Below are 23037 nucleotides of genomic sequence, written 5' to 3' on the forward strand. Positions count from 1 at the left end.
GACCAAAAACAAGAATGTTGAAAAATTACTCTTGTTGCTAACATCGCTTGCCAAGTACAAGAAATACTTGGGACATGATTAGCATTCCAAAAATTAGAATTTCCTAGATGTTTGGCTGGAAGAAGTTCTGCCCATGTTAATTTGAGTTTGGTGAGGAAACTCCATGTCAACGACTGCTGATAAATTTACCAACTCTAGATTCCTAAATCCCTGACCTCCTTCTAATCTAGGCCAACAAATGGTCCCCCAATTAATGAAATGTAGTTTATGTTCATCAGAGTCATGCCCGCATCAAAAGTTTCTTTCCAATTTTTCGAGTTTAGATTTAACTCCTTCCGGTAGAATTGAAGTGAGGGCAGAACAGTCTGAATGCGATCCATATTCCTACTTGAGACCTTTGTTTCCATCCCGCCAATTTAATAGAAATTTAGACTCAAGAAAATCAAACGATGCGATTTGGTGAAGAGATTTTAACGTAAAATTACCCAAAATATTTATCATCACTTTCCATACGTTGTACCCCTAATGAGTTGATGATGGCTTTCTGTTGGAGATGTGGTATCCTTTTTCAGACATTATTGAAGATTTCTGATAATTGATCTTGGTCGCGACTTTGGGGAATAAAGAAAACTCTCCGGGGCATAAAGACTTAGTCAAACAAAACGGACTTAGAAGACATATTCTTTTTTCAATCCAAAAATTCACACGATTGCTCTAAACCTCCTAATCTTCATCTCCTCATTCTTTCTTCTTCTCTCTCTACTGTTTCTCTCTCTCCCACTGTCTTTCGCTGTCTCTTTCTCTCTCTCCTTCTTCCAGATCAAGGGTTTCTAAGGAAATATGTTTTCAAATTCCATGAATAGGGGATGCTTTCTGTTTCACATTTATCTTATGAAGGTGAAATCTGATAACTGTAGAGTGAAATTTCAGCAACAGAAAAAAATTTCATGACGAAGAAAACAGGAAGTTAATCACTAACTCCTCGCATGAATGGTGGTGGGTCAACCGTTCAAAACCCTAGAAATAGATATGATAGTAGTCTTATAAAGGGGGGAAAATACTTGTTCTGCAAGTACTCCATCACCTACAAATTTTTGGGCGAAAAATGGAGGAAGTAAAGATGGTGATGGTGATATGGAAGTTTGGACTGATTTTAGAGAAGCTGGTTTATTGGATGTAGCTTCTTTGGAGAAGGACTGTGATGCCCTAATTGACAGGGTTTCAAAGCTTGGAAAAGAGGTTTGTGAATTTTTTTTATTTCTTCAATGGTATCAATCTATAATTTGTCTCTGTTTGTTAGAATTTGGTATTTACTGTTGGTGGGTTGATTTACTTTGTTATGAATTTTTTGGGAAATCTTACTTGTTGCAGTTTTAGTATGAAGTTGATAAGAGATGAAGATTATGGGGTAAATAACAATCATATAAGTTTTTGGGCTAAAGAAGAAATATGCTCCTGAAGTCAATCTCCGATTAACTAGGTCTTTATTCCCCAGAGAATTTTCTTTATTCCCCATAGAATCCACCACCTTGATCTTTTGCCTAAAAACTAAGAAATACATTGATGAGTTGTTCAATAGGTTTTCTATGTTTTTCTTCAGTGCAAGTAGGAAATACGAACATATCGTTCGCGATAAGATTCCATTTATTATTATATGCGTATTTGGAAAACAACCCTATAACGTGATTTCAGTTATAATGCATGCACGACAATTCCATTTATTATTATTTATATGGTAACGAGCCAATAAATCGTGGTATCAGCCCGGTAAACAATCAAACTTTTTATTAGTTCAAATAAAAAACTAGGTTGAGATTATTTAATTAGAATTTGTCCAGCTAAAAGTCGTCTATTAGAACTAATAACCTTCTTTTTAAACTTACATATATCACAATGCATGTTATGAATCCACTATACTGTAGTATCTTCTTCGTCTTCTATCTTGTTCGGAAAAACTCTTTTCTTGTTGCCCTTTTGTCTACAACACTGCTTTTTCTTGGTTTTGCCCCCTCGGACATTAAAAGGTAATGATTTTCTTTTCCTCTTTTCTTTGTTTTTTTCTTCTTTTCCTTTCCTGAGTTGTTTGATGGAGCATTTATTATTCTTGAATTATAATGGTTGATATAAACCATTTACATAGTACATTAGTACTTAGTGAGATTTCTAGAGAATTTCTCAAAAAACTTACAAAAAAAAATTACATAACCAGGCTTATTCATCTCCCTACGATAGAAATTATTATTTTTATAAATGAATGACCTTTAGGAAGTTGCTACGGTTATATTCTCTTTATTATGTGTCCGACTGATTCAGGCGTAAATGTAAGAATGAACTTCTGCCAAACTCAAACAATATGATAACGGTTTAACACCAAAGAATTTTTGGACATCCACTTGTTTACTACTTTTCTACATGCGCAATTCAGTTGAATGCATGAATAGTTATTTCCAAGTGAAGTTATCGTTTTTTAGCACTTGTACTACTTCTAGTCCGAGTATATATTTAAGGGTTAATTCTGTTTTAGTGCCCAATTGGTGTCCAACTCACCGTTTTAGCGTTATAAGCGTCCAGCAATTCGTTTTGGCCTCCAAGGGCCAAAAAGTTTTCAAACTCTTTTCCGAAATACTGTTAGGGGTCGAAATAGAATTAATTCCCAAAAAACTTAAAAACATTTTTATATTTCCACATCTATTCTCTCCTATATTTCATTACCTCTCTCCTCATCCACTTCATCTCTCCCTCTCGCCACTTCACCATCTTCTCCGACGAAGGTCCCCGTCTGAAGGCTTCTTTTGGCAACCTACAAACTAAAAAACACAATAATTTTCAATCAAGGACCTCTTGTCATTTCCTACTTGTGGAAAGGGGCTCATAAACTGCGCAGGCAGACTTTTGGGCACACGGAAAAGCAGAAGCGGATGGAGGGTGCTTCTCAGCTAGAGTTGGGGGTGAGGTCGCTATAGTGGCTAGGGGTGAGTCTTCCTTTAATTCTTATATCTCTCTTCTTCTTCCTTTTTTTTTCCTTCTTCGTTCTTCCTCTCTCTTCCTTTAACCTAGCCTACGTATAAAACTGGACTTCCTTTACCCTATTAAAAGATCCTCTTAATTTATTGTCGACTGCTGATTTGGGGAAATATGAATATTATCCAGGGTGAAATTTTTTGGGTTATTTTCCTAATAGCCCCCAACTTTGTGACCGGTTTCCTGCCTAGCCCCATACTTTGTCAAAAATACCCAAATGAGCCCCTTTTTCAGATTCCGTTATAACACCGTTAACTAGTCATCACCTCTCTCTCATCCAACTCATCGCCTCTCTCTACCACCTCATCTTCTTGCCACCTCATCATCTTCACCGGCGAAGGTCGCCGGTCGACCAATTTTCCGGCCGGCGACATTCAAACATTAAAAAAAAAGATATATTTAAACTCTCCTCTCTCTCTTTCTCTAAATTTTTTTTCAAAAAAAAAATGTCTCTCTCTAGATCTGTTCGCAGACCTTCATGAGGTCAGCTAACAGACCTTTAATGGCCTGTCCGCAGACCTAGATCTGGTTCCCCAGATCTGGTTCACCAGATCTAGAGAGAGGAACTTTTTTTTTAAAAAAATTTTTAGAGAAAGAGGAGAGTTCAAAATATTTTTTTTTAATGTTTGAAGGTCGCCGGCCGGCGTCCTTCGCCGATGAAGATGATGAGGTGACAGAGAGAGGCGATGAGTTAGATGAGAGAGAGGTGATGACTAGTTAACGGTGTTATAACGGAATCTGAAAAAGCGGGCCATCTGGGTATTTTTGACAAAGTTGGGGGCTAGGCAGGAAACCGGTCACAAAGTTGGGGGCTATAGGGAAATAACCCAATTTTTTAAAAGGAAGATGTGAAATTTAGAAGATTATTTGGGGAAACAAATTTCAAGTGGAAATAAAATATTTCTGGTTCCTCTTCTTCAAGTCCGACCACCACCACCACCACCATTTTTATCTTCTTCTTTTCTTCCTCCTCTTGTTTGTTAATGTCTATCTCTTTCTCACATAGCCTATCTCTCTCTCCTATAGCAACAAACTTTTCGTCACCGACACTTCCACATAGAAATGTTGCGATAACAATGCGGAATTCCTCAATCCCCATTACTGGTTGTACTTCAATACTGTAAATTTCATCAATTTACAGTACCAATTTTCACTAACCAATTTTAGTTTTGGTCTTTTCTTCGTCATACATGTAAATCGGTAGTTTCTCTATTTTTACATGGCTCAAAAATTCAGACTATACACGGTAACACGGGTAGCAGTGAAAAACCCTAATTTGTCCTCTTTTCAAGATACTTTGTTTTTTGTTTAATCTTCAGTTGAATATGACGAAGTGTAAAAAATAAACCTTGAAAGAACATTGTGTTGTAGTAGAACAATTCACGGAACCAGAAGCACCTTAACATGTTCCACTTCCTTATTTAATCCAGTTAGGGTTTTAATTAGTTTTAATTAGAGAGAGAGTGAGGCCCAGTGAGAGAGAGAAAAAGTGATGGAGAGAGAGGGAGACACAGAGAGAGTAAGATATATGCTGTGAGAGAGAGAGGTGTTGGGAGGGAGAAAGAGTGATAGAGAGAGACACGGTGAGGGGAAAAGAGAGATGAGAGAGAAATATTTGAAGAAAAAGATTAAGGTCGCCGACAATGACAGTTTACCGACGACCTTTACCGGTATGGAGAAGAAATGGTGAACAAAATTTTATTTTCCATAACAATTAGAAAATATATTGGTCAACTAAAATTGACTAGTTTTTTATGAAGTCTTGATACCCCGGATAATTTTCTTATTTCTCCAAATTAGAGCGGCCTTTATTGTCTTTCCTCGAGGTCCGGGGTTCAGAGGCACTTGGGTTTCTGGCTTCCCTTAAAAAAGTCTGCTCACCATACAAAAAAAAAAACTTATAAAACTGCCATTATTTTTGGAAGTTTACATAATTTATAATAGGTATAAACTTTAAAAACTTAAGAACAAGGAAAATGACTCCAAATATAAAATAACTAGGTTTCCGTCGCGTTCTACGAACCGGGCATATCCCTCTTGGCTAACGCCATTAGATCGAATATTTCTTATCTTCTTCAACCCAACAGAAACAATCCAAATTAAATTATTGAATTTTATTTAAGTATAGAAGAAAGAGGTGAGAGAATCTTTAATGGTGAAAAGTTCTTTTTGAAAAAATTGTTTCTTTGTGAGCAATTTTTGAGTGTGAGAATCTTTTGAATAAATTTTGACATAAATATAGGGAGTTTCAAAACCGATTTACCTCTCTTGAAGAGTAACCGTGAGGATTAGTGGAGAGATTTAAGGGCACAACCTCCCCTTTTTTCTCTCTATTCTAAAGGTGGGGTACTTTTACTTAATTACCCAAAAAAAATTATGTAATTACAAAAATGTGTTTAAAAGGTTTTATCCATGAATTATCGTCCGTTTGATCAGGTTCCAACCACATCTCTAAAATAAAATGGACGGCCAGACTTATCCCCTGGATAACCGACCGACCTGTTTTAATATAATAGATTGTATATAATAGGTAGATAATGTTCTACCAACGTAACGAAAAAAAAGATTATTTTAAGAAGTATTTAAATTACATTGTGTTTTAAATTTTACGATTGGGTGATAGTCAGAGAAATATATTGAAATAGTGACACAATAGTTTAACGTGGTTCAGTCGAAGATCCTCATAGATCTCGACTAACATCTACGGAGAAACCAATAATAAATTTTTGGGTTAATTCCGTTTTGGCCCCTAATTTGTAACCAACTCATCGTTTTGGCCCCATAAGTGTCCAGCAGTTCGATTGACCCCCAAAGACTAAGTTTTTGACAGAAATATCTCTGGGGGCCAAAATGGAATTATTTCTCAAAAAAACTTAAAACCATAAAAGCCACATCACCTATTTCTTTCTCCTCCACCTCATCCTATCTCTCCTCCAACACATCTCCTCCTTTCCTGTTCTTCTTCGGCGAAATGTCGTCGGTCGGAATAAAAAATTCTGGCTGACCACCTTTTAACCTAAAAAAAATAAAAAATTCTTCCTTTGTATCTCTTCTTCTTCTCTCCCTACAATTTCTCTTTTGTCTCTCTAAAACTCCGGCAGAGGGGTTCCTTCGCCGGAGTTGAAGATCTATTCAACATACCCGAAGAGAAGGGAACACCTTCGCCGGAGGTTTTAGAGAGAGAAAGGAGAGATAAAATGAAGAGAAGAAAAAAGAAGAAAAAGAGAGAGAAAGAAATAAGAAGAGAGTGGGAGGAAGAAGAAGAAGAGAGAGAAAGGAAGGAAAAAAATTGGTTAATGGTGGCCTGCCAAAATTTTTTATTCCGGTCGGCGACCTTTCGCTGGAGAAGAACAAGTGAGGTGGAGATGTGTTGGAGGACAGATAGGGTGAGGTGGAGGAGAAAGAAAGAGGTGATGTGAATTTCATGATTTTAAGTTTTTTTGAGAATAATTCTATTTTAGGCTCCAGGGATATTTCTGCCAAAAATTAAGTCTTTGGGGGTCAAATCGAACTGCCAGACACTTACGGGTACCAAAACGGTGATTTGGTCACAAATTGGGGGCTAGAACAGAATTAACCATAAATCTTTCAATGATCACCATAATAGGTTTTACTGGTCATATGTAACTGAATGAATAAAACACTAGGACACAACTCACTCATATTTGTAGATTACATTAGACTTTCTTTGTATATGTATCTCGCATGCATATTTCTCAAAGATTGCTTCTTAAATCTTACTCCCTCCGTCTCAAAATGAAAGTCCATTATCGAAACTCACCTGATTTATTTTCGTTTTGTGTGTTCCCATATTGTCCTTATTAAATAAGAATGCTAGCATTTATTGTAATTCAATCTAGTGAATTTTATTTAACAAAAGTAGTGCATGTATTATCTTTCCTAATAAATGCACTTGATATTGATAGAATTAAGGAGGGGTATATTTGCCAATATATTGAATATTATAGGCTATACATGGTATGGGACTTTCATTTTGAAACAACCAAAAAGGAATAATGGACTTTCATTTTGAGACGGAGGGAGTACTTATTTTTTTAGGTGAAAGATAAGATTTGTTTAACATCTAACAAAAAAAGATAAAGGTAATAAATAATCTAAAATTTGTGAAGTTAATTTTGGTTGAGTTATCATGTGTATATCTCTTTATGGAGAAACAAAAGTTGGGATTTCATGTAAATAGGAAACTTGGTCAAAATTCTCTGTAAATTTTTTTTTTGGTGAAAAATGATTAGTTAATGTTTTTTAGTCTTCAACTCTCTAAGTACTTTTTAAATTTACAACAAATTTGCAACACTTTGCAACAGCTTTGTAACACCTTGCGACAACTTTGCAACACTCTGCGACAGCTTGCAACACTTTGCAACACCTTGCAACAGCTTTGCAACACCATGCATCACTTTGCAAAAATTATTAAGTTTTTAACCAAACAAAATACAAATATTTGGGTTTTTAACCAAAAAAAATATAAATTTTAGGTTTTTTTTTCAAAAATAAATATATAACTTGACTTCTCCACTTAAAATTTTATAAACTTGGGGTTCTTCGGCTCAATTTCCTGTAATTTAAAACGAAAACTTATAAATATTGAGATTCTACTTTTCCATTAGAAGTAATCCTAAAACACGCAAATCCGCCTATGTTTAGAAAGATTAAATTTTTTAACAGTATACAAGTGTCTGTTGCAATAACTGGTTTCAAATTTGTTTCTCACTATGATTGTAGAAAATTGAGCTAAGTGTGCATCGTAAATATGGATAAGATATCGAGAGATGGAGATGACCAACATAATCGAGAAAAAAGCAGAGGAGAACAAGAAGAAGAAACTAAATATATATTTCCATTTCCCAAGATATTTTCCTTTGCAGACACTACAGATATACTTTTGATGGTGTTGGGTACGACTACAGCCATAGCAAGTGGAATGGCAATTCCCCTTATGACCATAATTGGTGGAAGTCTTGTTAATTCTTTTGCAGATGCTAAAGACACCAAAGATATGCTTAATAAGGTGTCTAAGGTAATCAAGTATTCTTTATTTTATGATTTTAATTATATTGTTTAATCTATTTAACCAGGGCTTAGTTTGTTTTGTTTCGAGGAAATTTCCAATAACACTCTATTGGTTTTATGTCTTGGCTAGTTGGCTGCCGCTTATGCTATCACACATACCATAATAGGCACTTAGGCAGAATTTTCCGCAACTTGGCTCCACCTACAAAGGGGCCTATTCTCTAAGATGTTCCCTAGTTTTTAATTTTGGTCTAATTATATCACTAATTATAAGTACGTTAGAGAACTAAAGTATAGTAGCTTAATTGAATACGAAACCCTTTGTTAGTAATTTTCCTTTCTTTTGTTTATAATAGCCTACTTCCATGCATGCTAGGTTTTTTTCTTTATTGAACATCCATGCATGTTAAGTTAATGTTTTGAATCTCTACTCCACTTATGTTTATTGGTTTGATTTAACTACTCTAATTATGATAGTCAAATAATTTCGTGATTACCTTTTTTTATCTCTTGAGTTTAATTCAGCCATTAATTTTTTCTTGAATTCTTTCGAAACAGTTTGGAATAGTTTGCGAACTCTTTGCAGTAATATGCATAGTATTTGCAATGGTTTGCAAATTTTTCTAGAGTTTTTATGCAAACAGTTTGCGATAGTTTCCAGTGGGTTGCGTAATATTTGCAATTCTTTTGTGTAGAGTTTGCAGGTATTTGCAAAGAGTTTGTAGGTGTTTGTGAAACATTTGTAGTTGTTTACAAAGTGTTTGCAGCAAGGGTGCAATGAATTGCAAACTATTTACACTTTATTTGTTGCAGGATTGTAATGATTTGCGAACTGATTGCAACCGTTTCAAAACTATTTGTAATGGTTTGAAGAATGGTTTCACTTGATGTTTCACTACAAAAAAATATGTTTATTAGGGACACATGATTTTTGCATGTGTCCCCAATAAATGCACATTTGGGATAGTTTATTAGGTATCTGGCTCCAAAAACCTATATATCTGGACAGTTTAATACCCAGTTAATTTGAAACAACCCGTACAAAAATGTGTTATTAGGGTCAGATTTTTCTAAACCCGAGAACCGAACAAATACCCGTCCCCAATTTGAAAATTTGCGGGAAAATTCCCTCTAAGTTGTTTTGGCAGAAATCTCAGGTCCAACGATCAACTAATCAAGATATTATGCCCAAATCTTTGGTCGCAAATCTCAGCTCGTATTTCTCTCTTCGCAAATCTCAGCCCAGAAGATGAGTCGTGCTCGCAGGTCGCAAACTGGGTTGGATATCGATCCATATTCAAGACACTTTCTCTAGCATGACAAATAACGCACAAATATCATCAACTTTCTTTTTTCATTCAAATTATGCCTCAGTTTAAAATCCCAACTCACTCCATTATATAAGACATCGGCTAACAAACATTTAAATTTGCATCCCTGTTCGTCATTGTATGTACAAAATACAACCCACTAATACCAAGTGAAGTCCCAACTTTAAGTTCGTTTTGGCGAATTAATCTTCTCGAGATCTCCAGGTAGCGTTGGAATTTGTTTCTTTGGGTGTCGGGGCTGGTTTGGCGTCATTCTTCGGTAAGTGGATATAGTTCTCTATAATATTAAACAATTCAATAGGCATCCTCAATGTGCACAAAAATGTTGTAATTCTTTATATATGCTAAGAAAATCGTTATTTGATTCTATTAGAGGTGGCTTGCTGGACGGTTACGGGGGAGAGACAGGCTGCCCGAATAAGAAGTCTGTACTTAGAAGCTATATTAAGGCAAGATATTGCTTTCTTTGATCAAGAAACGAAAACAGGGGAAGTTATTGAGAGGATATCAAGAGACATATCTCTTATCCAAGATGCCATAAGCGATAAGGTATGCACTTTATACTACGAAATGAAAAACCATAAAATATTTACTCTAGATGTACTTGTTGTTAGAGAAACCTGGCCTAGCTCTCTATAAACTGGCTTGAAAGGAAAGGATTGTCCAACACTTATCTAATTTTCACCAAAAAAAAAACACATAAGTTCTAGTGACCACCTGTGCCGGAAGATATTTAAGCTTCGATTCAAAGCTAAAGATGTTGTTTGAAACATTAGTTTTGATGCGAACTAAGAGACTCGCCTAGGGTCCCCTAGACAAGGAAAGGTCTATGTAGATTATAGGCCCAAGCAATGTTGAACAATGATTATACTTTTCAAGCTTAATGATTGACTACCAGAATAATATTGATCTTGTGTGTAGGTTGGCAAGTTTATTCAATTCACTACTACATTTCTAGGAGGTTTTATAGTTGCGTTCACCAAAGGGTGGCTTCTGTCGCTTGTCATGTTAACTTCTATTCCTCCCATTGCAATTTCGGCCGCGGTTTTCCTCATTATTTTAGGAAAGATATCATCTCGTAGACAAGCAGCTTATTCCCAAGCAGGAAACGTTGCAGAACAAACGATTAGCCTAATAAGAACGGTATGTGCTAATCCCTTGCTTGGAAAATGTGTTCTTGTTTGTTTTTTTTTTACATCATTTTAGAACTAACAACATTCTCATATAGGTTGCATCATTTACAGGAGAAAAACAAGCTATTGATAAATATGATAAGTACTTAACAAGTGCTTATAAGTCTGGTATTCAAGAAGGCTTAGTTTGTGCATTCGGCCATTCTTTCCCATTATCGATGACTTATCTTACTTACGCCTTGGGCACATGGTTTGGTGCAAGAATGATTATTGATAAAGGCTATAATGCTGGTGATGTTATTAATGTTATTATTGCCTTGTTGATGGGTGCCATGTAAGTAGTTTACCTTGCTTCTATGTGACAACTCAACGTCGCTTTTATGTTCTGTTGATATTGGCATTTAAGACACAAGTCTTACGGGAACAGGTTTTTGTCCTGGGCAAATTGGCTTGAGTTCTCAGAAAGCCCAACTAAACGTTTCAAAACATACCAAGAATGAGCTTGCATTTATAGCACAGACTTCGGAAACTCTTCTAGCAATGTAGAACTATGACAAATAGCATCTGGAAGTTCCATTGTGACCATAGTTTTGCACATTATGTGTCATTTAGTGAATCCCTTTTTTGTTGAAGTTAATATAAGCACTCTAGTTTTGAATGAAGTAACGGAAAGTTATTTAAGTTTTTCGAATGTTAATTGCTCAGGGCTCTCGGACAAGCATTTTCATGCTTGGGTGCATTTGCTGCTGGAAAAGCCGCAACCTTGAAGATTTTTGAGACAATAAATAGGAAGCCACATATTGATTCATATGACACATCTAGTGGGAAAACGTTTGATGATATTAGAGGAGATGTCGAGTTAAAAGATGTTTACTTCAGTTATCCTACTAGATCAGATGAGAAAATACTTAATGGGTTCTCTCTAAGGATGCTTAGTGGTATGACTTTAGCTTTAGTTGGTCAAAGTGGAAGCGGAAAGTCAACTGTAATTAGTCTGATAGAAAGATTTTACGATCCACAAGCCGGTGAAATTCTAATTGATGGTATAAATCTGAAGGAGTTCCAGTTATTGTGGATAAGAAAGAGAATTGGGCTTGTAAGCCAAGAACCTGTTTTATTTGACTCAAGCATTAAAGATAATATTGGATACGGAAAGGATGATGCAACTCTTGAGGAAATTAGGGTTGCAACTGAGCTAGCGAATGCAGCAAAATTCATCGATGAACTGCCTCTGGTACTTATCTTTGCTAGTTTCAAATATGTTTGAACTGAATTCTAGACATGGTTATTTATGCTTAGAATTGTGACTCTTTTTCAAATGCATCAAGGGGTTAGACACATTGGTCGGGGAGCGTGGGACCCAGCTTTCCGGGGGACAGAAACAAAGAATTGCCATAGCTAGAGCAATCCTGAAAGATCCTAGAATTCTTCTCCTAGATGAAGCTACAAGTGCACTTGATTCGGAGTCTGAAAAATTAGTTCAAGAAGCACTGGATGGGGTAATGGTTAATAGAACGACTCTCATTGTCGCCCATCGCTTGAGCACAATTAGAAAAGCAGATATGATCGTTGTTGTTCATCAAGGAAAGGTGGTTGAAAAAGGTATGAGATTTGACAAATTGATACTTGTTCACTGTCGCCCAGTTAATTAGTTGTCCCTTTTTCCAATGACTTACTTTTCAGGTTCACATTTGGAGCTCCTTGAAGATCCTGATGGAGAGTATAGCCAGCTTATACACTTGCAAGAAAATATAAAATCAAGCAATGACAACGTGAAGCAAGAAAGTAAGGTTGAACAGGACAGACACTTCGGTCTTCAACGATCCGTAAGTCACGGACAACCAACGCATGACATCCCCTCTTCCACGACGAAATTTGATTTCCCTACAAGACTTGGGCCAGAAAAAGTAGATCCACAGGACAGAGATCTTGTTCAACCTAAACAAAACCATGAAATTCCTTTTCTTCGTCTTGCCTATCTCAACAAGCCGGAGCTCCCCATTTTGCTTTTTGGTACTATATTTGCAGCAATTAATGGAACCTTATTCCCAGCTTTTGCAGTTATGTTTTCTAGTGTCTTTAAAATATTCTACGAACCTCCAAGTCTACTTCAGAACGACTCAAGGTTTTGGGCGCTAATGTTTGTTACCCTTAGCGTTATATCGTTTATAGCAATCTCAGCGAAAACATTATTTTTTTCTATAGCCGGATGTAAGTTAATAAAACGAATCCGTGCAAGGTGTTTCGAGAAGGTAGTGCATATGGAGATTGGTTGGTTTGATGAACCTGAACACTCAAGCGGTGTTATTAGTGCGAGACTTTCTACAGATGCAGCAATTGTTCCTGGTCTAATTGGGGATGCACTTTCGCTACTTGTACAGAATGTGACAACACTTATTGTTGGTATAGGCATTGCTTTCGAAGCAAATTGGCAGCTTGCTCTCATTACCCTTTTTTTGCTACCATTGCTAGGAGTAAATGCATGGGCTGAAATGAAGTTCTTGACGGGATTCGGTGCAGATGCTAAGGTTTGATTTATATATACAATCAAAAGAAAACTCAAAAATAAATTTCAATTTTTTTGTACTTAATCATCTATTATTTCATGATTGCAGATGATGTATGGAGAAGCGAGTAGAGTTGTTAGTAATGCTATTGGGAATATAAGAACAGTTGTTTCGTTTAGTGCTGAACGAAAGGTGATGAAACTATACGAAAACAAGTGCAGAGCCCAAACAAATATAGGTATAAAGCAAGGTCTGATTAGGGGAATCAGTTTTGGTGCCTCGTTTTTCATTGTGTTTTCGGTCTATGCAACTATTTTTTATGCTGGAGCAAGACTAATTCATGATGGCAAGTTAACAATTCCAATGTTTTTTCGTGTAAGTCTTTCTACAGCTCTTTTAATTTATTCCTGATAATATTTCTTTGAGCATAGGAGATGGATGATGAGGTGTTCCTCCATATAATAGACGGTAATACAATCGTAAAAGTGCGTAACACTTTAAATTTCTTGAAGGTGGACATATAAATATTTCAGGCATCCCGAACGAAATATGTTGATATGCAACCAGTTTGGAATTCGCAAAACTGCTTTCAGGGGAACCGACACGAAATTTTGGGTCCGACCCATTTTGCTTATGCCTACTCTAGTGGATATCCATGTATTATCGTGATTAGACAGAGAGGGTCTATAAACTGAAACCATAGAGATATCTTTGTAACTTGTTTTTCGTTCATAGTGGAAGTCATAAAGCCTTTGTTCCCCGTGGAGTAGGTCTAACAAACCGAACCACGTAAATCTTTTGTGTTCCCTGTGATTGTTTACTTTACTGCTTTTTTTGGTAGTTTGTTCTTCGTCATATACATCACATTTTTGTTATTCTGCAGGTTTTTCTTGTTTTGACTGTAACTGCAATGGGAGTTTCTCATTCAATCTCATTGGGACCAGATTATGGTCCAGCTAAGGCTTCAGTTGTGTCTATATTCAAGATTCTTGATCAAAAAGTAAAAGAAGACTCTAATGAGGATAAGTCAGGACTTACACTAAAAGATGTTACGGGTGAAATTGAGTTTCGACATGTCAGTTTTAAGTACCCAATAAGGCCTGATGTTCAGATATTTCATGACTTCTGCTTATCCATTAATTTTGGCAAGGTATTTTCATCGGAGATGCTAGGTTCACAAAAGAATTTGACAAAAATTTTGCCGAAATGATGTGGCAAGATTCCTTTCGAAGTTTGACTGAATCTAGACTGTTCTCTTTATGAGGCGTTCATGTCTTAACCATCAGGATTCAGTCAAACCTTCAAAAGAACCGAGTTTTTATTTAATAATTCTTACAACTTCTAACTAATACGACCAATGTTACCTGATACTCTACCACTTGCTTACCGGGTAGATTATTAATAAACTGTTTTATTTTAAAGTATGTTATAACAATCTTTCTGATTCATCTGACGGACGTTATAAAAGTTTTCTGATTGTTTTTCAATAATTGTACCATGTTCTAAATTGTAACATCTTCATGTATCAGACAATAGCTCTAGTTGGAGAGAGTGGGAGCGGTAAATCAACTGTTATATCGTTATTGCAGCGATTTTATGATCATGATTCGGGCCAAATTACTTTAGATGGTATAGAAATCCAAAAATTTCAATTGAGATGGCTGAGGCAGCAAATGGGTCTGGTAAGCCAAGAACCTATATTATTCAATGACACTATTCGAGCCAACATTGCTTATGGAAAGGAAGCTGGTGAGGCGACAGAGATGGATATCATAGCAGCATCTGAGCAAGCAAATGCCCATACGTTCGTAAGTGGCTTACAACAGGTTAGAACTTATAACGCTGATGTTTTACTAAAATCTTAGTGTGTGTTTTCTTTTCTAAGTTACATTTGAAATCTGTGTCGGGGTTTGAATTCAAGCTACTCAGATTTCAAAATGTTTGATTTTTGTCTACCTTATCATGTCTGACTCAGACTAATTCTAGATTCATTTGTTTAAGACGTGTCGGATTTAAAGAATGAGTAAAAGAAAATAAACAAACAACACCTAGAACACTAACGACTTTCAAACATCAAGGAGGTAGTACCTATTTAGCTTCATGAATATTTGGCGAACTATTAGGAAAACTGCTATGACTAAGAACAAACGAACCTAGAAAAACAATAGTGAAAGTAAACAATCACACAAACACGAGATTTAAGTAGCTCGGTTGGTGAGACCTACCTACGGCGAACAAGAACGCGATAATTTTCACCATGAAGAACAAGATTACAAGATTTCTCAAGGGTTTTGGTATTTTTAGCTAACTAAAACCCTAGCACTCAGCTGCCGCTTAAACCTCTCCTAAAAGCGACTTTAGGATTCACTATTTACATTGATAAGAACCCCATACAAATTTAGGGCAAACATAAGTAAACTGGTAGGGCCAAGATGGTTTACAGGGAAAACCATTGCCTTCAAACGATTTTTCGAGTCGCTAACCGGCATATTGAAGCCACTTTTTACAATTCTCCACCTTGACTTGAATATTCCACAACTCTTCACCCAAAATTAACTCCTCTCGTCATCATCGCACTTGCCCAGAGCTTCATCATCTGTAGATTCCAATCAAGTTAAAACAATGCTTAAATTTGAAAGTGTAACTGTCTTGGTTAACATATCAGCTGGATTTTCTTTTGTGGCAATTTTCTTCTTCTTCCATCACATCCTTGATAAAATGATATGTGGCATCAATGTGTTTAGTCCTCTCGTGATACACTTAATTTTTGGTCAGAGGAATTACACTTTGGCTATCACAGTACACATTTGTCACCTCTTGCTTTAAATCTTAATAAATAACCAAACCCTTTGACCATTTTGCCTTCTGCACTGCCTCTATTGCTGCCATGTATTTTGCCTTAATTATAAGCAATGCAACTACGGACTGTTGTATTGTTCTCCAACTCATGACACTTCCACAAAAGGTGGATGTATAGTATGTCAATGATATGTTTCTTTTATCTATGTATCTGCTATCACAAACCAAACCAAACCAAACTAAACCAACATCTAGTTTCTTTGACTCGAAATGCTAATGGCAGTACTTTTCTTTGACCTTAACACTAAGTATCCCAAACATTTATACCACTATCTAGGAAACTGTTTCAACCCATATAAGGATTTCTTCAACAAGTAAATATGATCTTTCTTTCCTTTAATTTGAAGCCCTTCCATTGATGCATATATATTTTTTTCTCCCACCTCACCATGTAAGAAAGCAGTTTAATACCAGTTAATTGTTACAGTTCTAAATCATTTAAAGCAACCATATCAAGTAACAGTCTAATAGAATATTGTTAAATAATCCAAGAAAATACCTCATTAAAGTCAATTCCTTCTCTCTGTGTAAAACTCCTTGACACCATACGTGCTTTGAATCGTTCATCTTCAGCTCCAAGGATTTTCCCCTTATTCTTGGAAACTCTTTTGCTTTAAACAATCTTATGTCAGTTAGTCTTCGCAACTAGTTCCCAAGCCAAGTTCTTATGTAGAGATATTAATCTCACGGCAAAAGACCTTTGCCTTGACTTATTACTCTTCATATTTTCTTCATAGGCGCATGGTTCACCCCCATCAGTGCTTCCCTCACACTAAGTGCAAATGAAACCATATCACCATGTCCATACCATTGAGGTGGCCTTATCTGACTCCTTCCCTTAACTCTTGCAAAATTATAATCAACCTCTTCTTCTACATTTTCCTCAGCCTTCTAATATGACCAAGAATTGACCTTTTTTATACTGTCGATCTCAAATTCCACCTGCTTTGCATGATCTTCTTGCTACACCTAGTTACCAACACCAAGTTTAGTGTCTATTTTCATTTTTTTCTTCTTTGTAATAACCATAGATAACACATCCAAAGTAACATATCTACTAACAAGAAACTTTTTTTATTTTCCTTCTGAATGTTCCATAATCGGCATCCCTTCACTCTAGGCCAATATCCAAGAAATATGGATTTATTAACTTATGTTTCTAGTTTACCTTCATTCACATGTGCAAAAGCTGGTACAAATTTTTTCAAGTTCTCATACTTTGCAGAAAAGCCAGACCATACCTCATTTAGAGTTTTCCACTCGATAGATGTACACGTAGAAATAAACAAGTAAAATGTCGTGTTAAACGTTTCAACCCAAAGACGTCTAGGCCACCCTGCATTTTTGAAAGCATACAACGAGTTTCTCCAATAATGTTTATGTTCGTATGTTCTGCAAAACCATTTTACTGTGGTGTTTTTCTTTACTGTATGATGTGCGACTATCCCTTCGTTCTGCAAGAACTTATTGAAGTCATCCCACCAAAATTCCATGTCATAGCTAAACGTTTGATTTATTTCCCAGTCTATTTCTCAATCAAACTCTTCCACTGCTTGAACTTGGGAAACGTCTCATCTTTGCTCTTTAAATCATCATTCAAGTTAACATGTCTCTACCTCCACCATGTGAGCTCACTTCAGAGGGACCCAAAGATCCGAACAAATGTGATCCAATGTACCTTTACTATTATGAATAGTCGTACTGAATTTGGCTAGACATTGTTTCCAAACACAACGCTCACAAAATTTTACTTTCCCCAACTTTTTATCCAGAGAGCAATCATTTCTTCCTCAATTTATCTAACCCTATCCCGCTCATATGCCCTCACCGCAGATGTCATAGTTTGGTAGTTTTCAGTTACTCCTCTGATGATGATACTACAACGGATCCAGTATCTGTATTATCATGTATCACATAAAGACAAATCGACATCATGCCCTTTGAAATTCGAAGAATGCACCATTTTCGCCGGTGATCTGGTAACCATATCATACAGTGTATCCAAAGATATTAAATTTTTCTTCTATTCTAGAACATGTTTGGCATTTATTATAATCCTCACGTTACCCTCATACATCTTAATTTGAATTGCACTTATTTCCACCACCTCACAAGGAGCATCATTTCCCATGAGAACCTTAAGTCCATTAATAAGTGACAAATCCTTCGTAATCTTTAATGGTTTAAAGAACAGTAGCATCATCACCATCATATTATTTAATTACAGTTTTTTCCTTGTTTTTGCCCCTGATTTCGAGCTCTAGACAATCCCTCTTCGACTGACCTCTTTCTTACACTTATAACACTTGTACTTTCTAGGTTTCATCTATACCTGGACCGGCCTTTTGCATCACCTAGTTGTTCTAATTTTCCACTTACAACCAACCTATCACCCCATGTGCTACCTTCCGTTGATCTACGTCTCAACTCCTTGGAGTGCAATGCTGCTTTAACATTAGAACTTTCATATGATGGTGGTAGAGACGTAAACAATGATACTTTTTTATCTCCATCTTCACATTTGACATCAATATTTTTCAAATTCTAAGGATTTTCGGTTAATTTCATTGATATGATCTTTTAAGGAACCCTTAGTTGCATTTTTAAACTAAATAATTGCTTTGTTAAATACAAACGGTTAGTGAGGGACTGCCCCATGCACCTTGCCTCCAACTTACTACATAGTCCATCAGGTATCATTTCAGTCGCCATTTCTCGCAAAACCTCATTACTCAAATACGATAAAGTTTGTTCACGAACTCTTTCCATCAGATTTTCCTTTTCCTCTTATGTTAATGACCCTAGAAGTTCCTACTTTCCATTCAACATTTTCAACAACCTTGTTGAACTAACACAACTCGCATCTTAATTTCCAGAAGTCGAAATCATTACTTTCATCAAACTTCTCCATGTCGTATTTCGTCATTCCAGAACCTTATAACCAGGTTCTGATAACAACTTCTTATTACTAAGAACTATCAAATGAAGAAAAATAATAATGGAAGTAAAAGATTACAAAGATAGGAGATTTATGTGCTTCGGTTGGTGACACCTACTCCACGTAGAACAATGATATGATGATTTTCCTTATGAAAGAAGAACAAGATTACAGAGATTTCTCTAGGATGTTAATATCTGTAGGTAACTAAAACTCTTACACTCGGCCACCTTCTAACCATCTCCCTAAAACCGACTTTAGGATTCACTATCTTAAATTGATAACAACCTCTCATAAGACTAGATCAAGTCTTGGTATGTTGGATAATATAAACGTGGTGCATCAAAGAGGGAGACATGCGTAGCACTTGTGTGAAGAAGAATCATACCCCTCTTATGTAAATATGTGTTTTTTTTTACTGAAGTACCTTGAATTTTATTTATAATATCATAAGATTCCAAAATTCATATTCCTCTTTCTAGCCCTTTACTACAAACCGACGTCCTAAATTTGGTGGATATTGATTACAACAATTAAACTAAATCGTTACGCCCATGAAGAAATTCCTTGAGTTGATGAAGTATACATTGTGCATATATTTATTTTGGCAAACTTCCATTGATCAAAATTCTTATTTGTGTTAGTTGATTTAAACCCTTATTCTTTTTTCATTTTTAGACACTACAGAATAGTATAGTTTAATCATCAAGCGAATCTCGATTTACTTATTTAATGTTATTAACTTGGTGAAAAATGAAGGGTTACAACACAGCCGTTGGCGAATGCGGAATCCAATTATCAGGTGGACAAAAACAACGAGTGGCAATTGCACGTGTAATTTTGAAATCACCGAAAATATTACTTTTAGATGAGGCAACAAGTGCGTTAGATGCAGAATCAGAACAAATGGTTCAACATGCATTGGATCAGGCCATGGTGAATCGGACCACCATTGTAGTTGCTCATCGTTTAACAACAATTAGAAATGTTGATTTAATAGCTGTGGTTAAAAACGGGATCATTGTGGAAAAAGGAAATCATGATACACTGATGAGTATTAAGGATGGAGTATATGCGTCTCTTGTGGCAATTCAAATGGATGTTTCCACAAATTGAAGTCTTGCATGTATTGAAATCTTAATTTTTTTAGATTTTGTTTTGTCTATCTTTAGAAAAATCAATTCGGGAATGCCTCGTTACTTCTTCTATATTTAAAGTTTATTTCTTCCTTTTAAATAACAAGAGATTCTTCTACTTAATTATAGTCTTTGGAAAGAAAACTACAATCAGAGGCGGAACCAGGATTTCATACTAGACAGAGCAAGTTTAAAATCTCTCTAAAGTAAACTTCTACGTATAATACGTATGGCCTTACAGAATACAACATAAGACAATTTTTTTAAGAACACTCTTTTATATCGTGATTTTTACGTTTATCTTGATAACCTAAAAAAAACAATAGAAGTAATCTTTTGACCTATTAGATAACTCAATTGAATACCAAAATATCAATAGATCTTATCAATTATTCTACATCTTAAAGAACAAAAAAGTCATATAATTTTATTAATCACTAAGCTAAGGTCTTTGTGTTATAATTATTTCATGACACTTGAGTAGAAAAATTACTTAGTTAAGAGTATACCCAAGTAAAAAACCAGACAATTAAAAAGAAAACTAAAGCAGACCGACACAAGGACTTGAACTTGGGTCTTCGGGTTGGAATGGTAAAAGCTGCACCACAAGAGCTTAAGCAAAGTTTTGCTAATTGTTGTAGCTTAATTCGTATATGTGGAGACCAGGCCGCGCAGTTGCCCAGCCTGGTCTCCATATAGTTCCGCCCCTGACTACAATCTTTGTTATGGTTCTCTATTACCGATCAAGGGCCAACCAAAACCATTGGATCCACGGAACCGATTGCATGACCCGATAGACCTAGTAAATTAACAAGCTAGTTCATTTTTGTTTTAGTTATCGAGGAGGTTAAATTTTTTTTTTGTTTAAATAACGGAAGAGGTTTCTATTTAACCACCAAGAATCTCATTTAACAACAGTTTGAGAAAGTTGTGTAAGTAGAAGTAAGACCATATGTTTTATGGTTATTTTCGAACAATCTTATCTTTAGGTCGAAATTGTTTCCTTATAGAGACACTAAAATGTAAAATAGAGTCCATGGAGAGTTAGTTGGTTCTTATGTACTTCAGGTGTTCGGTAAAATGTCTCATTGAACTCTATCTTGTCGATAGGACATTCTTAGTCTAGTTTCATGCATTTAATTATTGTTTTGCAAGAGAACTATTGACATTTATGTAATTGTCGAATGATCTTTTTCCCATTTTATATTTCGTAAGACTACTGTACTGCAGAGATAGGATCCTATAAATTTTACTTGGAGCATGGGTATTCTCCGTTTCACCATTATAAATGATATATATGTGCTTACATTATTACTAGTTACTTATCTTCTTTTTATCGTTCTCTACTCAACTTGTGATATGGTATGAAGGCATGTGGTGTGCTCTATGTTGTGGATGTTTATTTTGTGTAGACAAATTTGTTTTCAGAAAAATGATATTCCCGCGGTGGCATAATTGCTTGAGATGCATGCGTGATAACATAGTGGCGAAATCTCCCTGATCATGTTACCTACAGTGATTGTTTGACCCGGACATTAGTTGGTCTCCTTGTTTATTTCTCTGTTATGAACTAGCCATGAATTCATGTTAAGTGTAACGCTTCGACACGTGGCCAACCATGTGGTAGCGACCAGTCCATTTTTCCCAAATGGTATACAAAAGAGATGTGAGTTTGGGTATTCTGATGTATGGAGTGAATCGGGGACTGACTAATGTCATGTTTGTTTATTTGTTCTTTTAAGCCACTGGTGGGTGTGATTTGAATTTTGTTTTGATTTGTGATTGAGACTTCTAATGTTTTCGCCTAAATGAAATAGGGTGTTTACCCGAGTTTCTAAACGACAGAATACTTAATTCCTGAAAGTGGAAACTCCTAAAAGCTTGGCTATTCTTCGTAAATGAACTACCTTGAGAGGTAGCGTTAGATTTGTCGGAGCTAGAACGTTCATCAAGACGAGATAATTGTATCATTGTGAGTATATGTCTCTGCTACACGATGATGATCTTATAATTGTGTGGGTAAGTAATGACATATTCTAAGCGTATCGCTACTTGGGTGGGATTGATTATTCGATGTGTATTTATATCACAAGTTAGCCCGATGGGCGATAATGACAAAGGGAGAGTTAAGGAAGCTCTTACAGGGGTAAATGTGGGTCCATATGTACATTACAGTGGGCAACTAGTTCGATAAGGCGTCGCTTGCTTACACACTGATAAAGGCTTATGCCGAATAGTAGGTGACCCCAACTTGCTGATGTCAAAGCTTGTCTTTCTGGTATAAGTCAAAATAGTGAGATCGTGATGTTGAATCCCGCTTTGAATGATGAGACTGTTATGTCGAATCCCGTTTGTGTTCCTCTCGATCTGCGGGAAAACTTGCAAGGAGTTAGGAAACCTCTCGGACACTGAAGATTGTTAGATTGTCCTTGCAGTTTAAATATTGAGTATTGAGTGAACCGTGGAGTTCGTTTCACTTTTCCTCTTGTTATTTTATTCCCGTGCACGATTCCATACTTAAATAGAAAATGTTAGTGAATAAGTATAGTAATGCATTCTCTTAGCTTAGTAAATTATATGCGTCTACTAACTAAAATATAGAAGAACTTCCTCCTAGTATCCCTGCAAAAAAACAGAAGACGTTCGCTTTTCTTTCTATGTCAACTTGCAAATTCCCTGCGCTATTTCATAGTAATGCCAGCTGAAGCAAGTCTCGACTTGTAGTTGTATATCTTTGTGCTTGGTCATAGCTTGGGTTCTCAGTTTCTCCCTTTGCCCCTGAAGCAGGGCTTCGACTAAAGATAGCCGTTCCTCTGACCATATGGCTTAGCTCCTTTCGTTGTTTGCCTTGGTCGTCACCTCGGCCAACATGGTAATTTTAGTTGGGTGTCCGACAAAGCAGGGTTTTACTTTTGTTCGTATGCTTTGGTCGTAACTTGGGATACCAAGGTATACTGATTGTTTATTTGGGGGCCTGGCGAGCAGGGTTTGAGACATTGCCTATGTTCAAGGCTTACTATGTTATAAGTTTTAAACAAGACTCCTCCTTAATTTAATTTTGAGGTTCGAATAGGACTCCTC

General features: G+C 36.1%; 1 protein-coding gene across 2 annotated transcripts; it reads left to right on the forward strand.

Annotated features, from left to right (window-relative positions):
* Positions 1 to 1821: 1821 nt before the first annotated feature.
* LOC147538906 (ABC transporter B family member 21-like) lies at positions 1822 to 20079 on the forward strand. 2 transcript variants are annotated; one of them, XM_086643580.1, is made up of 14 exons: positions 1914 to 2972; positions 4048 to 4141; positions 7765 to 8059; positions 9588 to 9642; positions 9757 to 9932; positions 10305 to 10526; positions 10612 to 10850; positions 11222 to 11750; positions 11845 to 12118; positions 12200 to 13044; positions 13132 to 13398; positions 13907 to 14173; positions 14553 to 14849; positions 19580 to 20079. In XM_086643580.1, the coding sequence occupies exons 3-14, from the start codon at positions 7793 to 7795 to the stop codon at positions 19934 to 19936; spliced, it is 3795 nt and encodes a 1264-aa protein (XP_086499706.1). In that variant the 5' UTR covers positions 1914 to 2972; positions 4048 to 4141; positions 7765 to 7792; the 3' UTR covers positions 19937 to 20079. The 2 variants fall into 2 exon arrangements, with proteins under 2 accessions (XP_086499705.1, XP_086499706.1); XM_086643579.1 differs by lacking the exon at positions 4048 to 4141 and having other exon boundaries at positions 1822 to 2024.
* Positions 20080 to 23037: the final 2958 nt, after the last annotated feature.

The sequence above is a fragment of the Eschscholzia californica genome, unplaced genomic scaffold (assembly GCF_041429995.1).
Source record: "Eschscholzia californica isolate CP2 unplaced genomic scaffold, dmEscCali1.0.p SCAF_5, whole genome shotgun sequence".
Taxonomy (NCBI): Eukaryota; Viridiplantae; Streptophyta; class Magnoliopsida; order Ranunculales; family Papaveraceae; genus Eschscholzia; species Eschscholzia californica.